Genomic DNA, 14,812 nt, shown 5'->3' with positions numbered 1-14,812 from the left:
CTTTTCTCTTGCGTGTTCCTGGAAGGGAAAACAAACATGTCTTTCACTCAGATTTGCTTTCTTTCAACTCAGATCATGTCCACATCCTGAGACATAACTCAACAGGAGATGGTTTCTACTGAGATGGTAATTAGTCTCCATTGTCTCCGCCACCACATGAGATTAGACTTCAGTTTTTTGCATTGCATCTCTCCCTCTCAAGTGTCTCTGTCTGAAGTGGGTCTTGACACCTTTTTAGGTGTGACATTCCAAGGCCTCTCTAGACTAGTCAGTTAAATTTAATCCACACAGGAATTTCTCAGAAAATGGTGATTTTACAGTTCAGCCAGCTTTTGCCTATATGCCCTTTTAAAGTAAAACCCATGTCTTCCTCAAGAAGAGGAACAACTGTTATGACAACTGTTGAAATCTTCCAGGAACTCATACTTTGAAGATGAACAAGATCTGCAAGCCTGTAAAGCTAGTTTTAAGACTAAAAATAAATATCCAATCAAATGGCTAGGGTGGTGCTTGTTAAAAATAATTACTCTCTGTAACACTGAAGGAATTTCCACTGCTGGATAGAGTCATGGATGACGCGTCCTGACCTGAAGCCAGGCTATGATGGATGGCAAGTAATAGATCCAACGCCACAGGAGAAAAGTGAAGGTAAGTGTAGATAGCGTAGTGTACTATAATAATTTTGTACAGTAAGTGCCTTTTACCAGGAAGTGCTTAGAGACTTTTCTTTGGCAAACAAACATGATTGTCCCCTGAGGGTGAAGTTAATAGTCCTCCAAAGGAAACATTCACAAGGCTCTATAATCAACTGCAGCTTGTCATCCAATAAACTTGGAATAATTAATCCTTTAACTAGATTGAGTGCCTAGTTTATTAGTACCTACTACAATTTTCTGGCCTGCAAAAGCATCATTAAAAATTGTCCCTAAATTTCCTGTGTGTTTCACTCTTTATTACCAATGCAAAACATTCCTTAAAAAAAGGCCAACCTTTTTAAGTTGGGCTTTTCTGTCTTGAAGCTAAAAAATTACAAGCAGTTAAGAATGCCCTCTGATTGAATTCAGGAGCTTACAGTTGGCTTTCATTATCTGGATGTGTTTATTTACATCAGTTCTTTTGGGAACACTTGAGCATGACCTTAAAAGGCACAGGCTACAATAAGAGCTATAATACCACACTCCAGATTCCAAGCTGCTACACCACAGGAAATTTCAGTCAAAAAAGACAATGGGGGTGAAGGGCGGAGGGGAGATTTTACACCCCCATTGTGAGCACAAAATAAAATAAAACGGGTGGCCAGCCCATTACATTCCCACCCCTCCCTGAACTGTCCCTCATATTACAGCAATGGGTAGCACGTCAGCCAGCCCACCTATCCTTAGGCCTAATAAGGCCCTTAAGTTGCCAATTAAGGCATCTTCCCACCTTGGGTGCCATAATACAGTGGAACATGGTATAGGGAATTGTGGAAGGAAAGTGGCCAGCCCTTTACTTTTTCTACTCAGGTTAAAAGGCAGGAAGGAAAGGAGTACCTCTTTTAGGAGTTCCCTTGTGCTCATCGGGGGCACCTCCCCAAGATCTGTGCTTCCCCCCCACCCTGGCCCCTAATGTTCGCTCCCCCCAACCCCTCGCTAGGGTCCCCAATCCCTCTCCAACCAAAAACCCCAGCTAAGTCTGGAAGACATGTGATTTTCTTATCAGGACTCCCTTGTTGCCACATTACTGTATTCTAGCACCACTGGGACTACTCAGCTGCCAGCCCGTCAAATTGGCGACAGATCTTGAGGACAGGACTTCCTTTCCCCGAGGGACATAAGTCCCAATCTCACCTTTGTTGAGCTCACCTCCTGCGTATTAACACTGGGACAGCCCTTTTTTAAAGTTGGTGAGCTGCTGACTGACTTTTCTACCAGGGGATGTGCGAGCAACATACCACCCCTTCATAAATTCAGCGTAAGATATTTTCAGGAGATAAATATGAGTTTCAGATGGTGGCCATCTGCCTTAAAATCTTAACTCTTACCGTTTATAGTCATCAGAACTTGATGAGATTCTGTCATACAACCACTTCTGAATAACCATAACTTGGCAATATAATTGATGATTAAATAGTTCAAATTAACTATATATTTTATATATATATATATATATAAAAGCTTCAGAATGTTACAAAAGCTTTACAATTCCGAGTATTGCACATTTTTAAAATTGTTCAAAAGAGCAGAATGCAGTTGTTGTAAGATTGACATTGCAGTGACGTTTAGTCTTGTTCTTTTCAGGAATTTATTGCTGTGGACCGGCTTCAGTTAAAGCAATTAAAAGTGGAGATATTGATCAGAAATTTGATAGCCCATTTGTCTTTGCTGAAGTCAACGCCGATTATGTGTCATGGCTTCTCTGTAAAGATGGTTCCAAAAAACAGATCGAGGTCAACCATCGACTAGTTGGTCAGAATATCAGTACAAAGGCTGTTGGCAGTGATGAACGTGAAGATGTCACGCACAATTATAAATATGCAGAGGGTGAGCAGTGATTAGACTGACATCATATTTGGCATGAGCAACAAAGGTTACGGGAAATACTTGAAAACAAGCTTAGAGAATTATATTTAATCACCTCTAATGGGAATTTGATAATTGAGTGACTGAATGATCCTTGAATACAGTTATGCTACAACAGAATCAACCACAAGTTGCAGGGAGGGGAAAAGAGGCTGAATAAAGAATATTTGTTATACAGCTTAAAGTACACTATAAAGCATATAACAAGTAGAAAGCACATCAAAACCATTTAAGGTATGATTGGATGTTAACACTGAAGTTCCTTAGAAAATTGAGACTGAGGAAGGATGTTTACCAAATGCCAACTTTAGGATAATCCTTTAATTCATATACCCTACATTATAGCATTCATCATACACAGGAGTGTCTTTAGCAGAAGCACATTTCAGAATCAAGCAGCCTCAAAAATAACTGGAACTTTTAGCTTTTTTGTTTTTGTAAGTGTAAGGAGAAAGGGAAATGATGATCACAACCTGGAAATAGGCCATCATCCTGAAATATGTTTCTCGTTTCTGAAAGCCTGGAAGAGGTGCTGATGATCTGCTGAGTGTTTCCATTCCAGTGGAGAGATTAGAGAAGCTGAGGTTGTTCTCCTTACAGCAAAGAAGGTTAGGGGAAGATTTTAATAGAGGTGTTCAAAATTGTCAAGGATTTTACTGGAGTAAATGAGGAGAAACTGCCTCTGGTGCATGAAGGCTGGTAATCAGAGGACGTAGATAAAAAATGATTGGCAAAAGAACCTGAGACACAATGAGCAGAATTTTTTTTATGCAGTGAGTTGTTATGAGCTGAAATGCACTCCCTGAATGGTATAAATACTTAAAGGGGAATATTTACAGAGCTACAGGACAAATGTATAGCACTTTCAAGGAGATGATACAGGCATGATGACCTGTACTGTGCCATACTATGATTATATGATTTTTTTCCCCCTGGGTGATGGGTCATTAAGCACACAGGGCAGACGTGCAGCAGGATGACCACCAGAGAGAAGAAGCCCCAATTACAGGTAGAGGAACACCCTTGCCAAGAAGCAGAAATGTGTTTCTGAAGTGCTTCACTTAAATTATTGTAAAGGACGCCGAATGATTTTTGTCCATCAACAAGACACTAGACCATGTTGTGGCCATGTACTGTGGTACCTGTCCCCTGGCATTACCTGGCATCAGCAGTACTTTAGTGGGGAGTCGGGAAAATGACTGGTTTTCCAAGACCCATCTTTCCAGGCATTTTTAAATTCATTTATGGGATGTGGGCATCACTGGCTAGGTCATCATTTATTGCCCATCCCTAATTGCCCATGAGAAGGTGGTGGTGAGCTGCTGTAGGTACCCCCACAGTTGTGTAGGTACCCCCACAGCACTGTTAGGGAGGGAGTTCCAGGATTTTGACCCAGTGATAGTGAAGGAACAACGATATATTTCCAAGTCAGGTTGATGTGTGGCTTGGAGGGGAACTTCCAGGTGGTCATGTATCTGCTGCGCTTGTCCTTCCACATGGTAGCGATTTGTGGGTTTAGAAGGTGCTGCCTAAGGAGCCTTGGTGTGTTTCTGCAGTGCATCTTGTAGATGGTACATACTGCTGCCACTGTTCGCCGGTGATGGAGGGAGTGAATATTTGTGAAAGAGGTGCCAATCAAGCGGGCTGCTTTGTCCTGCTTGGTGTCGAACTTCTTGGGTGTTGTTGGAGCTGCACTCAGCCAGGCAAGTGGGGAATATTCCATCACACTCCTGACTTGTTCCCTATAGATGGTGGACAAGCTTTGGGGAGTCAGGAGGTGGGTTACTCACCACAGGATTCCTAGCCTCTGACCTGCTCTTGTAATCACAATATTTATATGACTGGTCTTGTTCAGTTTCTGGTCAATGGTAATCCCCAGGATGTTCATAGTGCAGGATTCAGTGACGGTAATGCCATTGAGTATCAAGGAGCGATGGTTAGATTCTCTCTTGTTGGAGATGGTCGCTGCCTGGCACTTGTGTGGCACAAATGTTATTTGCCATTTGTCAGCCCAAGCCTGGATATTGTCCAGGTCTTGCTGCATTTGTACATGGACTGCTTCATTACCTGAGGAGTCCTGAATGCTGCTGAACATTGTGCAATCATCAGCGAACATCCCCACTTCAGATCTTATGATGGAAGGAAGGTCATTGATGAAGCAGCTGAAAATGGTTGGGCCTAGGACACTACTCTACACTACTCTGGGGAACTCATGCAGTGATGTCCCAGAACTGAGATGATTGACCTCCAACAACCATAAACATCTTCCTTTGTGCTAGGTATGGCTCCAATCATGGAGAGTTTACCCCCTGATTCCCATTGACTCTGGTTTTGCTCGGGCACCTTGATGCCACACCTGGTCAAATGCTGCCTTGATGTCAAGGGCAGTCACTCTCACCTCACCTCGGATGTTCAGCTCTTTTGTCCATTTTTGAACTAAGGTTGTAATGAGGTCAGAAGCCAAACTGGCTGAACCCAAAATGGATGTCAGTGAGCAGGTTGTGGCTAAGCAAGTGCTGCTTGATATCACTGTTGATGACTCCTCCTATTACTTTACTGATGACCGAGAATAGACTAATTGGGCGGTAATTGGCTGGGTTGGTTTTGTCCTGCTTCTTGTGTACAGGCCATACCTGGGCAATTTTCCACATTGCTGGGTAGATGCCAGTGTTGTGGCCATACTGGAACAGCTTGGCTCGGGGCGCGGCAAGCTATGGAGCACAAGTCTTCAGTACTATTGCCAGAATATTGTCAGGGCCCATTGCCTTTGCAGTATCCAGTGCCTACAGCCATTTCATGATATCATGTGGAGTGAATCGATTTGGCTGAACCCTGACATCTGTGATGCTGGGGACTATCAGAGGAGGCCGAGATGGATCATCCACTTGGCACTTCTGGCTGAAGATTGTTGTGAATGCTTCAACCTTATCTTTTGCACTGATGTGCTGGGCTCCTCCATCATTGAGGATGGGGATATTTGTGGAGCCTCATTCTCTAGTGAGTTGTTTATTTGTCCACCACCATACCATCATTCACAACTGGATGTGGCAGGACTTCAGAGCTTAGATCTGATGCATTGTTTTTGGAATCCCTTAGCTCTGTCTATCACTTGCTGCTTATGCTGTTTGGCACACAAGTAGTCCTGTGTTATAGCTTCAACAGGTTGACACCTCATTTTTAGGTATGCCCGGTGCTGCTCCTGACATGCCCTCCTGCACTCTTCATTGAACCAGGGTTGATACCCTGGCTTGGTGGTAATGGCAGAGTGGGGGATATGCCAGGCCATGAGTTTACAGATTGAGTACAATTCTGCTGCTGTTGATGGCCCACAGCGACTCATGGATGCCCAGTCCTGAGTTGCTAGATCTGTTTGAAATCTATCCCATTTAGCACAATGATAGTGCCACACAACACGATGGAGGGTATCTTCAGTGTGAAGACGGGACTTCGTCTCCTCAAGGACTGTGCAGTGGTCACTCCTACCAATACTGTCATGGACAGATGCATCTGCAGCAGGCAGATTGGTGAGGATGAGGTAAAGTAGGGTTTTTCTCTGTTGTTGGTTCCCTCACCAACTACCACAGACCAGTCTAGCAGCTATGTTCTTTAGGACCTAGCCAGCTCGATCTCCAGTGGTGCTACCAAGCCACTCTTGGTGATGTGCATTGAAGTCCACCCAGAGTACACTCTGTGCTCTTGCCACCCTTAGTGCTTCCTCCAAGTGGTGTTCAACATGGAGGAGTACTGATTCATCAGCTGAGGGAGGGTGGTACATGGTAATCAGCAGGAGGTTTCCTTGCCTATGTTTGACCTGATGCCATGAGACTTCATGGAGGCTGGAGTCGATGTTGAGGGCAACTCCCTCATGACTGTATGCCACTGTGCCGCCACCTCTGCTAGGTCTGTCCTGCCAGTGGGACAGGACATACCCAGGGATGGTGATGGTGGTGTCTGGGATTCTGTGAGGATGACTGTCAGGCTGTTGCTTGACTAGTCTGTGAGACAGCTCTCCCAATTTTGGCACTAGCCTCCAGATGTTAGTAAGGAGGACTTTACAGGATTGACAAGGCTGGGTTTGCCATTGTCGTTTCCAGTGTTTAGGTCGATACCAGGTGGTCCATCCATTTTCATTCCTCTTTATTGGCTTTTTAGCAGTTTGATACAACGGAGTGGCTGGCTAGACCATTTCAGAGGGCATTTAAGAGTCAACCACATTATTGCAGATCTGGGGTCACATGTAGGCCAGACTAGGTGAGGGCAGCAGATTTCCTTCCCTAAAGTGCATCAGTGAACCAGATGAGTTTTTGCGACAATTAGCAATGGCTTCATGGTCATCATTGGACTTTTATTTCCAGTTTTTTTTTATTGGATTGAAACCTGGGTTTCCCAGAGCATAACTCTGGGTCTCTGAATTAGGAATCTAGTGACAATACCACTGCCTCCCTGCTACCACTGTGGCCAAGATCCCTGGTTCGGCCTGTTGGGAGTAAAATTCATGGTACCACTTTCAGGAGCAGGGATCCAGATTAGATATCGGCAACCTATTGTCCCTCTTCTTCAGCTGCAAGATCACCTGGTTTTGAGCGGTGCAGCAGAGAAATATAACCCTTTTGGTCCATAGATCACACCCATTTCAGTATGCTGAACGAGCTTCAAGTTAACAATTATTTCCAAATTTGTATGGAATTGGAACTTAATATCCTTGAAAATTAAGACAATTAAAAAAAAGGTTATTTAAGAAAGCTTTATACTCGAGTGGGAAGACTGAGTCTTTCATCAGGGAATAAAATTTTCAGTTTCTATCAGGTTTCTGTGTTGGAGTATGAGGTTCTTTCTGTAGCCAGACATCAAAGTTGTGAAATTTTTCCTAAAAAAGAAAAAATGTTTGCTGTTCTAATATATCCCACAATTAATCAATTTTACAAAGGTTCTGAGGAGGAAAGAGAGGCTTTCACGAAAGCAGATATGAAGAACAAACTGACTCAAGAGCCAGAGAAGAAATTCTTCTTAAAATTGAAAGCTGAGAAAGTCAACTTGAACGGAGCTGACTTTGAAGTGTCTGCTGTTCTCTCAAACCAAACCTCAGCGGTGAAGAATTGCAGGTTGATCCTGTGTGCCAAAACAATCCTCTACAATGGGCAATCAATTCAAGAATGTAGCTGGAAAGATCTAGCCAAACTCACGATTAGACCGCATGAAGGTAATGCCAAACATGCATCAAAGTACATTTTGACTTTGAGAAAGGGATACGTGATGATTAAAATGTGTCATTTTGAAGCCAAGTCATTGTAAGGCCCAGGGAGCATAAATGGTTCCAGCTCCACTTCTAAACTGTCATTCAGTCCAGATGCTTAGCCACTAACCTGGTGAAGCACCAACAGGATCCAGGACAGGGTTTTAATGCATAACACTTGGCACAGAAATTTGTATAAGGCACTAGTTTGAACAATGCAGTTTTGGAAATCCTATTATTGGGTAGATATTGACCATACAGCATGAATTGATCAGCTTGTTACTCAGAACAAGAATATTTTACTAATAGCAGAGACGTGAGCTACTGAGATTGTTTGTATAAAACAGGCAAGACTGAGAGAAGATTTAATGGCACTTTTTTCAAATAGTCATTGAGGTTAGGCTGTATAGCAGGGCTCTGTGAGAAGCTCCAATCCTAGGCTGTTCTTCTCCTGCGCTTGCTGCGAACACTGGGAAGGTGAGTGGCAGCGCATCAGCCTGATCACCGGAACAACGGCGACGGGAGAGGTTGTGGGAGGAGTGTGTGTGTGTGTGTGTGTGTGTGTGGGGGGGGCATGGTAGGGGAGAGAAGCGAGAGGCTGCTGGGGTAGGGGAGAGAGGCTGCAGGGAGATGAGGGAGGCTGTGGTGTGGAGGGAAAACCATTTTAAACCTGCCAACAAAGTAATACTGAGCTAACTGGGAGCTAGGAAAACTTGAAGTTACTGAGTTAATTAATTCTTTACAAATGAATGTGGAGTCTCTAGGTTAAGGCTGCATAAGTTTAGGAGCTATTGCACGTGGAAAAAAGTAGTGAATGATCAGTGTGTTAATAGGGTTTTATGCTCCCTCCTCTCACCCCCACTGGCAGGTTTGAAGGCAGGGGCCAGTAAAATATATCAGATGGCCTACCTTCTGCCATCTCACCCACCCCTGACCTGTCTCCCATTTTACATCAGGCAGCCTGCTCATCTATGGGCCAATTAATGGCCACTTAAGGGCCTGATTCCACCTGCACTGTTATAATACATGCAGCAGGGAAAGGCAGAAGCAAGGCAGGAAGCCCAGCAGCTTTCACTGTGTAGACTGCTGCCGGGCAAGATAGTAGGGGGTATCAACTTTGGATGGTTCCCTGTGCCCATTCGAGCCCCCTCACCTGGCCCAGATCATAACCCTACCTTAACCCTCCCTTCCGACCCCTAAAACATAGCCCCTACACCCCTTCTACATCTCCCTGGGATGTTCCAGGCAGGCCTGTCCAAAATCCACAGAATTGTCTGAAGTCCATGATCAATCATTCGTCTTCTTTAGAGACAAGCTGTAGTTCCAGCTGTGGCCAACTACTTGATTTTGGCGCTGCTGGGACTACAGAGCTGATGGCCAATCAGAAAGCAAAGATATCACATGTAAAATGGTAAATACATAAAACTTCATTTAGTATTCATCCTTTATTCCTTTTCTTCAGAAAAGACGGAGACTCTGCAGGTGCATTACTCAAACTATGGACAGTCCTTGACAGAACACAATCAGATTCTCATCGTGGCCCTTGCAATGGAGTATGAGGCTGGAGAATTAGTAGTTACTAGAAAAGTGATTACTCTCCAGAATCCAGATCTACACATTAAGGTAATAATTACTGAGAAATATGGTTGGAAAATAACAATTTTCCATGCATGAGATGCCTTATGAACTAAATAGCATTTGTAAATCTTTAGATCTTATGCCATCAGTTGGCACACTTTGCTGGCTCAGCCTTGGAACTCCCAAAACTTGAACACAAAGTCAGCAGAATGCTTAAGGAAAATTCATAAATAGGCTATTTTGACTGTTTCTCTGACTGTTCTGTTGAAATAGGGCTGTGATTGTTTGCATTACAGTTATGCCTTCTACATGAGCCTGGGGTAACAGGTAGACACAGTGCTGAGCCTCAATACTTCCTTTCAATTAACTTCTAGTACCAAACAATCTGGCTGTGCACCCATTGGGCTATAGTGATAGCAATACCAGGTGTGCAATACTCTCAGATTCAGCTGCTAAATGTTATTCCTCACAATCAAATATGGTAATACACTCCAAATAAAGAGAGGGAATATATGATTTCTGAGGACCAAACCTACATTCACACACTAGCCTACACTTACTGGTGGACCCCAACCTAAAACAGTATTGAGAACATTGAATCAGATGGTGTGGTCCAAATATATTGTCAAGTTCACCTGATCAAACCTTGAGCAAAGGAATGTGTTCAAGCAAGGAAAGCCTGCTCTGAAACTACTCCAAACTACTCACAGGACCACTCCAAAACACTGTTAATCCACCCATACACCAATCCCTACTCAGCGCAATTACGTGCTCCCCACTTTACATCAATTATTAGCTCCAATGTCCAATACTTACCTGCATAATACTCAATTGCCCTTAACTTTCGACGAACCCCATGTTCACTAAGCTGATTCCAAACATGCAAAGAAGTCTAAAAATTAACAAAAGGCAACAAATAGTTTTACCTGAAATGTTACCCAGCACATCATTAAAAATGTGTCTTCTTGCACCCCCATAGCTTAAATTCTGCCAGGGGTTTGAATTTTGCCCCAAAGCAAGTGTCCTGAGGGGGCTGAAAACTTCTTTCTGGACCCAGACCCCACCTCCCCATTCTGTTACTGCTTTTTATGTCTCCACTGTCATATTGCCACGACCACAAGGTGTACCTTATGCTTCCCTGGCCTACCCTAACACTTCCACTTTCCATTCCTGCCATGCCTAACCTTCCATCCATTGTGGCATCCCTTGCTTGCTCTGAATCTCAAATATTACCCAGATCTGCCTTAATCAAATGCCTTAGCACATCTTATAATGGAGCACTTTAAAATAGAAACAGTATATATTGCTCAACAGAGTTGGGATTAGGATCAAAGGAGCTAAAATTAAAAAAGTTGGAGCATGCAAACCATTGACAAGGCAACAACTAGGGTATATTTTGCTCTTTTATGTAAAAAGAAAAAACATTTTAATAATGGAAGAGGCTTATAATAGTTTCATTTAAAAATGGTTTATTTTTATGAACAGAGACAAATATGTCCCTTATTCACTTCATTTCAGAATTAAAATTTTTTTTTGTTGTTTCAGATCATAGGAGAGCCAGTGCAGTACCGAGATCTAACAGCAGAAATTTACTTTACCAATCCGATGCCAGTGAATTTGTGCAATGGTACATTCCTGGTGGAGGGAGCCGGCCTCACTGATGAGCAGAAAGTTCCATGTCCGTAAGTAGAACCTGCAGTTTTCAGCACCCTGAGCAAAATGGCTCAGCAGTAACATTTTTGCCTCTGATCTGGAAAGTTGTCGGTTTCCGTCCTAATTCAGGGTCTTGAGCACATAATCCAGGCTTCAGCGCAGTGCCACGGGAGTGGTCCAATATTGGAGGTGCTGTCTTGTGAATGGGACATTAAACTGGCACGCTCTCTGCCCTCTCACGGGTTCAATAAAAGATTAAAGAGGAGCAGAGGAGTTCTCCCCAGAGTCCAGGCCAATATTTATCACTCAGCCAACATCGTCTAAAACAGTTTATCTGGTCACTATAACATTGCTGTTTGTGAAGACATGTCTTGCACAAATTAAGTGTATTTCATTGTACCTCATTGGCTGTAAAGTAATTTGGGGCATTTTGCTGTTATGAAATGTGTTCTAATTTTTTTTTCTCTTTCTTTGTCCACCACCCAATTCATCAACATCCAGCCAATTAAAAAACAGAATTAACTCCCCAACTGACTCAGTGAATAAAACATTGTCCAGTATGGAACTGAGTCATATGGGGTCAATCTCCATTCTCTGATCCTTGCTGATCTGTCATACACCACAGTCATATAATCCTAGAAATCACAGTTAGTCTAATCAGATGAGATGATCAAATGAAATCTTTCCATCCCCTATTATAGTAGAGGTGTTAACCCATTCAAATTAAATAGGTTAGCATCAATGATAATTTCTAAGCTAATTTCCCCACTATTAATGTCACATTTCAGAATTGTTAGCAATTCAAATAATTTTCCAATTACTGCAGTGCCTTCCACTCAATTTTTAAAAATTATTTCATCACACAGGTATCATCTCTTCGGATAGAGCCATCTGGTCAAATTTAATTTTCCTTCCTTTTACTGTCTCTTTTTAAATTATTCCTTCTTTAACATTTATCCAAATCCCTTTAAAATGATGTTATAGTCTCTGCTTCAATAGCCAATTGTGATAAAGCATTGCAGGCTCTAATGAGCCTTTTCGTGCAAACGCTTATTTTAACTTCCTCTTCTGCTTGTCTACTGATAATACTAAATCTATCTTTGTTACTGATTGACCAACTAGTGAAAACCAACTTTTTGCAAGCTGAAAGGGGTGATGGAAGGAGCTTCAATGGTAACTTCCATAAGAGAATTGGATAAATGCATGAAAAGGAAATAATTGCAGGACTATGGGAAATGTTGGACTAATTGAATAGCTCTTTTAAAGAGCTAGCACTGTGTGATGAGCTGAATGGCCTCCTATGTTAAATGAATCTATCTTTACCTTTTTAAAATTGCAAAGCAGAGTGGGGACTTTCTATTCTTGGCATCCTGTGACAGCAGAGATAGATTTAGAATAAAGTAGACAGCTTTAAGGGTACAAATGCCTCTGTGGAAACAGTTCTGCTGGTGCTAAAACATCAAGTGAAGGAAGGAAAATGCAGATTCCCAAACTCCTGGCACCTGGGTTTCCTGTGCTGCTATTTCTCCCACAAAGAATGTGGAAGAATTTTTTCACATTTTGAAATGGAGCACATATGAAGAAAAGTAAATTTGACCAGATGGCTCTATCTGAAGAGATGATACCTGCATGATGAAATAATTTTTAAAAACTGAGAGTGGAAGGCGCTGCAGTAATTGGAAAAATATTTGAATGGCTAACAATTCTAGGATTATATGACTGTGTTGTATGACAGATCATATGTATGATGTTTAAGATGGTGTTTAATTTTCTATCGTCTTTTATTTAAAATTACATTCTCAAGATGTGTCAGAATGTATTTGGATGACTGCAATTCTTGTGTTGCTGGTCCTCCCCCAGTGATATTAAGTAGAATATTGGGCACACCAAACTGGTTGACTGATGGATTTTTTATTTGTCTGGCATCAGTTGAAGTTGAAGAACTAGCAATAATGGATGCCACACATTTAAATCAATCAATAAAAATATCTTCTAACATCCCCCTGTTTGTTTCAGGGTACAGTCGATTAAACCTGGCCAGGAAGTGAAGGTGAGGGTTAAATTTACCCCTCAGAAACCAGGCCTGAGGAAATTGGCTGTGGATTTTGACTGCAACAAACTGAAAGATGTGAAGGGTTTCAAAAATGTTATTGTCAGACCAGCGAACAAATAATGGACCTGTCAATCTTCTTCAAGAAATGTTGTATTGGAGACAGTGCCTTTAAGAATGGAAGGGGAAATCAACGCAGATTTATCACCAGAGATTTAAGTTCTTCATTCGTCTGTTCCTTAAATATTTCTATATTAGCATTTAACTGATAAAATAAACCAGTGCTGTGCATGTATATTCCATTTTGCTTTCTACCATTCTAAGGACACAAATGTTCCTTATAATCATCATGTTTGTTCTTGCTCTGTTTTTAGTAATTACTGTTGCATTTACTCAAAACCCTGCTTATCTGAAATTATGTAATCTCTTGGCATTAATGGTCTACCACAACCCAATACATACAAGATTCATTTTATTTGGATGATTTGGCGCCGGCATCATATGGTATTTGATTTGTAACTCCATTCATGTATTGTAGCTCACCTGAGGTTAGAAAGCAACCAGGGATTGGATCAAGCTATTTCACCAATCGCATCAAATATATTAACTGCCCAAAAATACAACCACTGAGTTAAGTTACGGGACTTAGCTCAGCAGAGCACTCTAACCTCCAAGCCGGAAGGTGTGGGTTTAAGGTGTGCTCCAGCCACCTGAGTTATAAAATCACGTCAGTGCGGTACCCGGGGAATGTGGCACCGTTGGAGGTGCTTTATTTTAGGTAACACATTAAACTGCAGTCTGTCTGTCCTGTCAGGTTGACGTATAAGATCCCTTTGCACTTTTTTTTTTCAAAGAAGCAACTGTATAAATGCAAATTATTTCTTTACTTACATTTGAGTCAGCTTCGTGAGTGCATCACCATTAAAGGATTTTCAAGTGAATATATTTGCCATTTTAATAGCAATAGTAATTTTCTAATTGACATAAAGCCAGGCTACCAATAGCTCTTTATAATCTCTGTTGTTTGTACAAGTTACTCTGTTTATCTGCTTTCTTTTGCCTTCATCAACATTAATCTTTTATACAGCAGTATATTGTATTGTACTGGTTATGATATCAATAAAAAAACGTTGCAAAGAATGTGCTGGAGTTCTGTGGTTTTCTTCAAACTGCTCTGCCATATTTTTTCTAACTTTAAATAGATACCTCTTTCTTTTCTATTTGTAATTCTTTCCTGTTAATCCTCAGGTTTGTGCATCTTTAAGAGAGAAGGCAGTCGTTCTGCTTCAAGGCCTGTAACATGCCATTCATGAACTAGCTGAAATTGAAACCAATCACCTGGGCACGTAAGCCCCCAATTTCCCATCATTGAGGCAGTGCCTGATCTCTACTCTGCATTCCTGATGCCTCTTAAGTTGACATGCTTATTTTTGTACATAAAATTTCTTTTTTTTAACTCTTCTTTTTAACTCTGGGCTAGCATTATTGCAAAGGGGTTCTTCATCCACATCCTCTTCCTGGGTTGACCATGTTGCTGCTCCTGTTCAGCAAGCACCAATGGAATGCAACATTCCTACTATTGTTCTGACAACTTGCTCTGGGTCATATCATGAGGTACCACAAAAGTGGTTCAAACATTGGAGCTATATTAACAAGCCAAAGATCTGCTTAATTATTTTCTAACTCATAAGTGTTACCACAGATCCTTTCAAGGTTATGCAGAGATGGCACCAGCCA

General features: G+C 41.9%; 1 protein-coding gene across 2 annotated transcripts in view; it reads left to right on the top strand.

The window, feature by feature from the left end:
- The window catches only part of LOC121287286 (protein-glutamine gamma-glutamyltransferase 2-like), a 72,150-nt gene extending 57,935 nt beyond the window's left edge, over nucleotides 1–14,215 (top strand). For both annotated transcript variants that reach the window (XM_041205021.1, XM_041205020.1), the window contains exons 8-13: nucleotides 545–648; nucleotides 2,280–2,522; nucleotides 7,489–7,761; nucleotides 9,257–9,417; nucleotides 10,918–11,054; nucleotides 13,042–14,215. In XM_041205021.1, the coding sequence (XP_041060955.1) occupies nucleotides 545–648; nucleotides 2,280–2,522; nucleotides 7,489–7,761; nucleotides 9,257–9,417; nucleotides 10,918–11,054; nucleotides 13,042–13,198 (1,075 nt within the window). In that variant the 3' untranslated portion in view covers nucleotides 13,199–14,215. The remainder of the gene's footprint in view (nucleotides 1–544; nucleotides 649–2,279; nucleotides 2,523–7,488; nucleotides 7,762–9,256; nucleotides 9,418–10,917; nucleotides 11,055–13,041) is intronic.
- The last annotated feature ends 597 nt before the right edge of the window (nucleotides 14,216–14,812 follow it).

This window comes from Carcharodon carcharias, chromosome 14 (genome assembly GCF_017639515.1).
Source record: "Carcharodon carcharias isolate sCarCar2 chromosome 14, sCarCar2.pri, whole genome shotgun sequence".
Taxonomy (NCBI): Eukaryota; Metazoa; Chordata; class Chondrichthyes; order Lamniformes; family Lamnidae; genus Carcharodon; species Carcharodon carcharias.
This window is presented reverse-complemented; position numbering and strand designations above follow the sequence as displayed.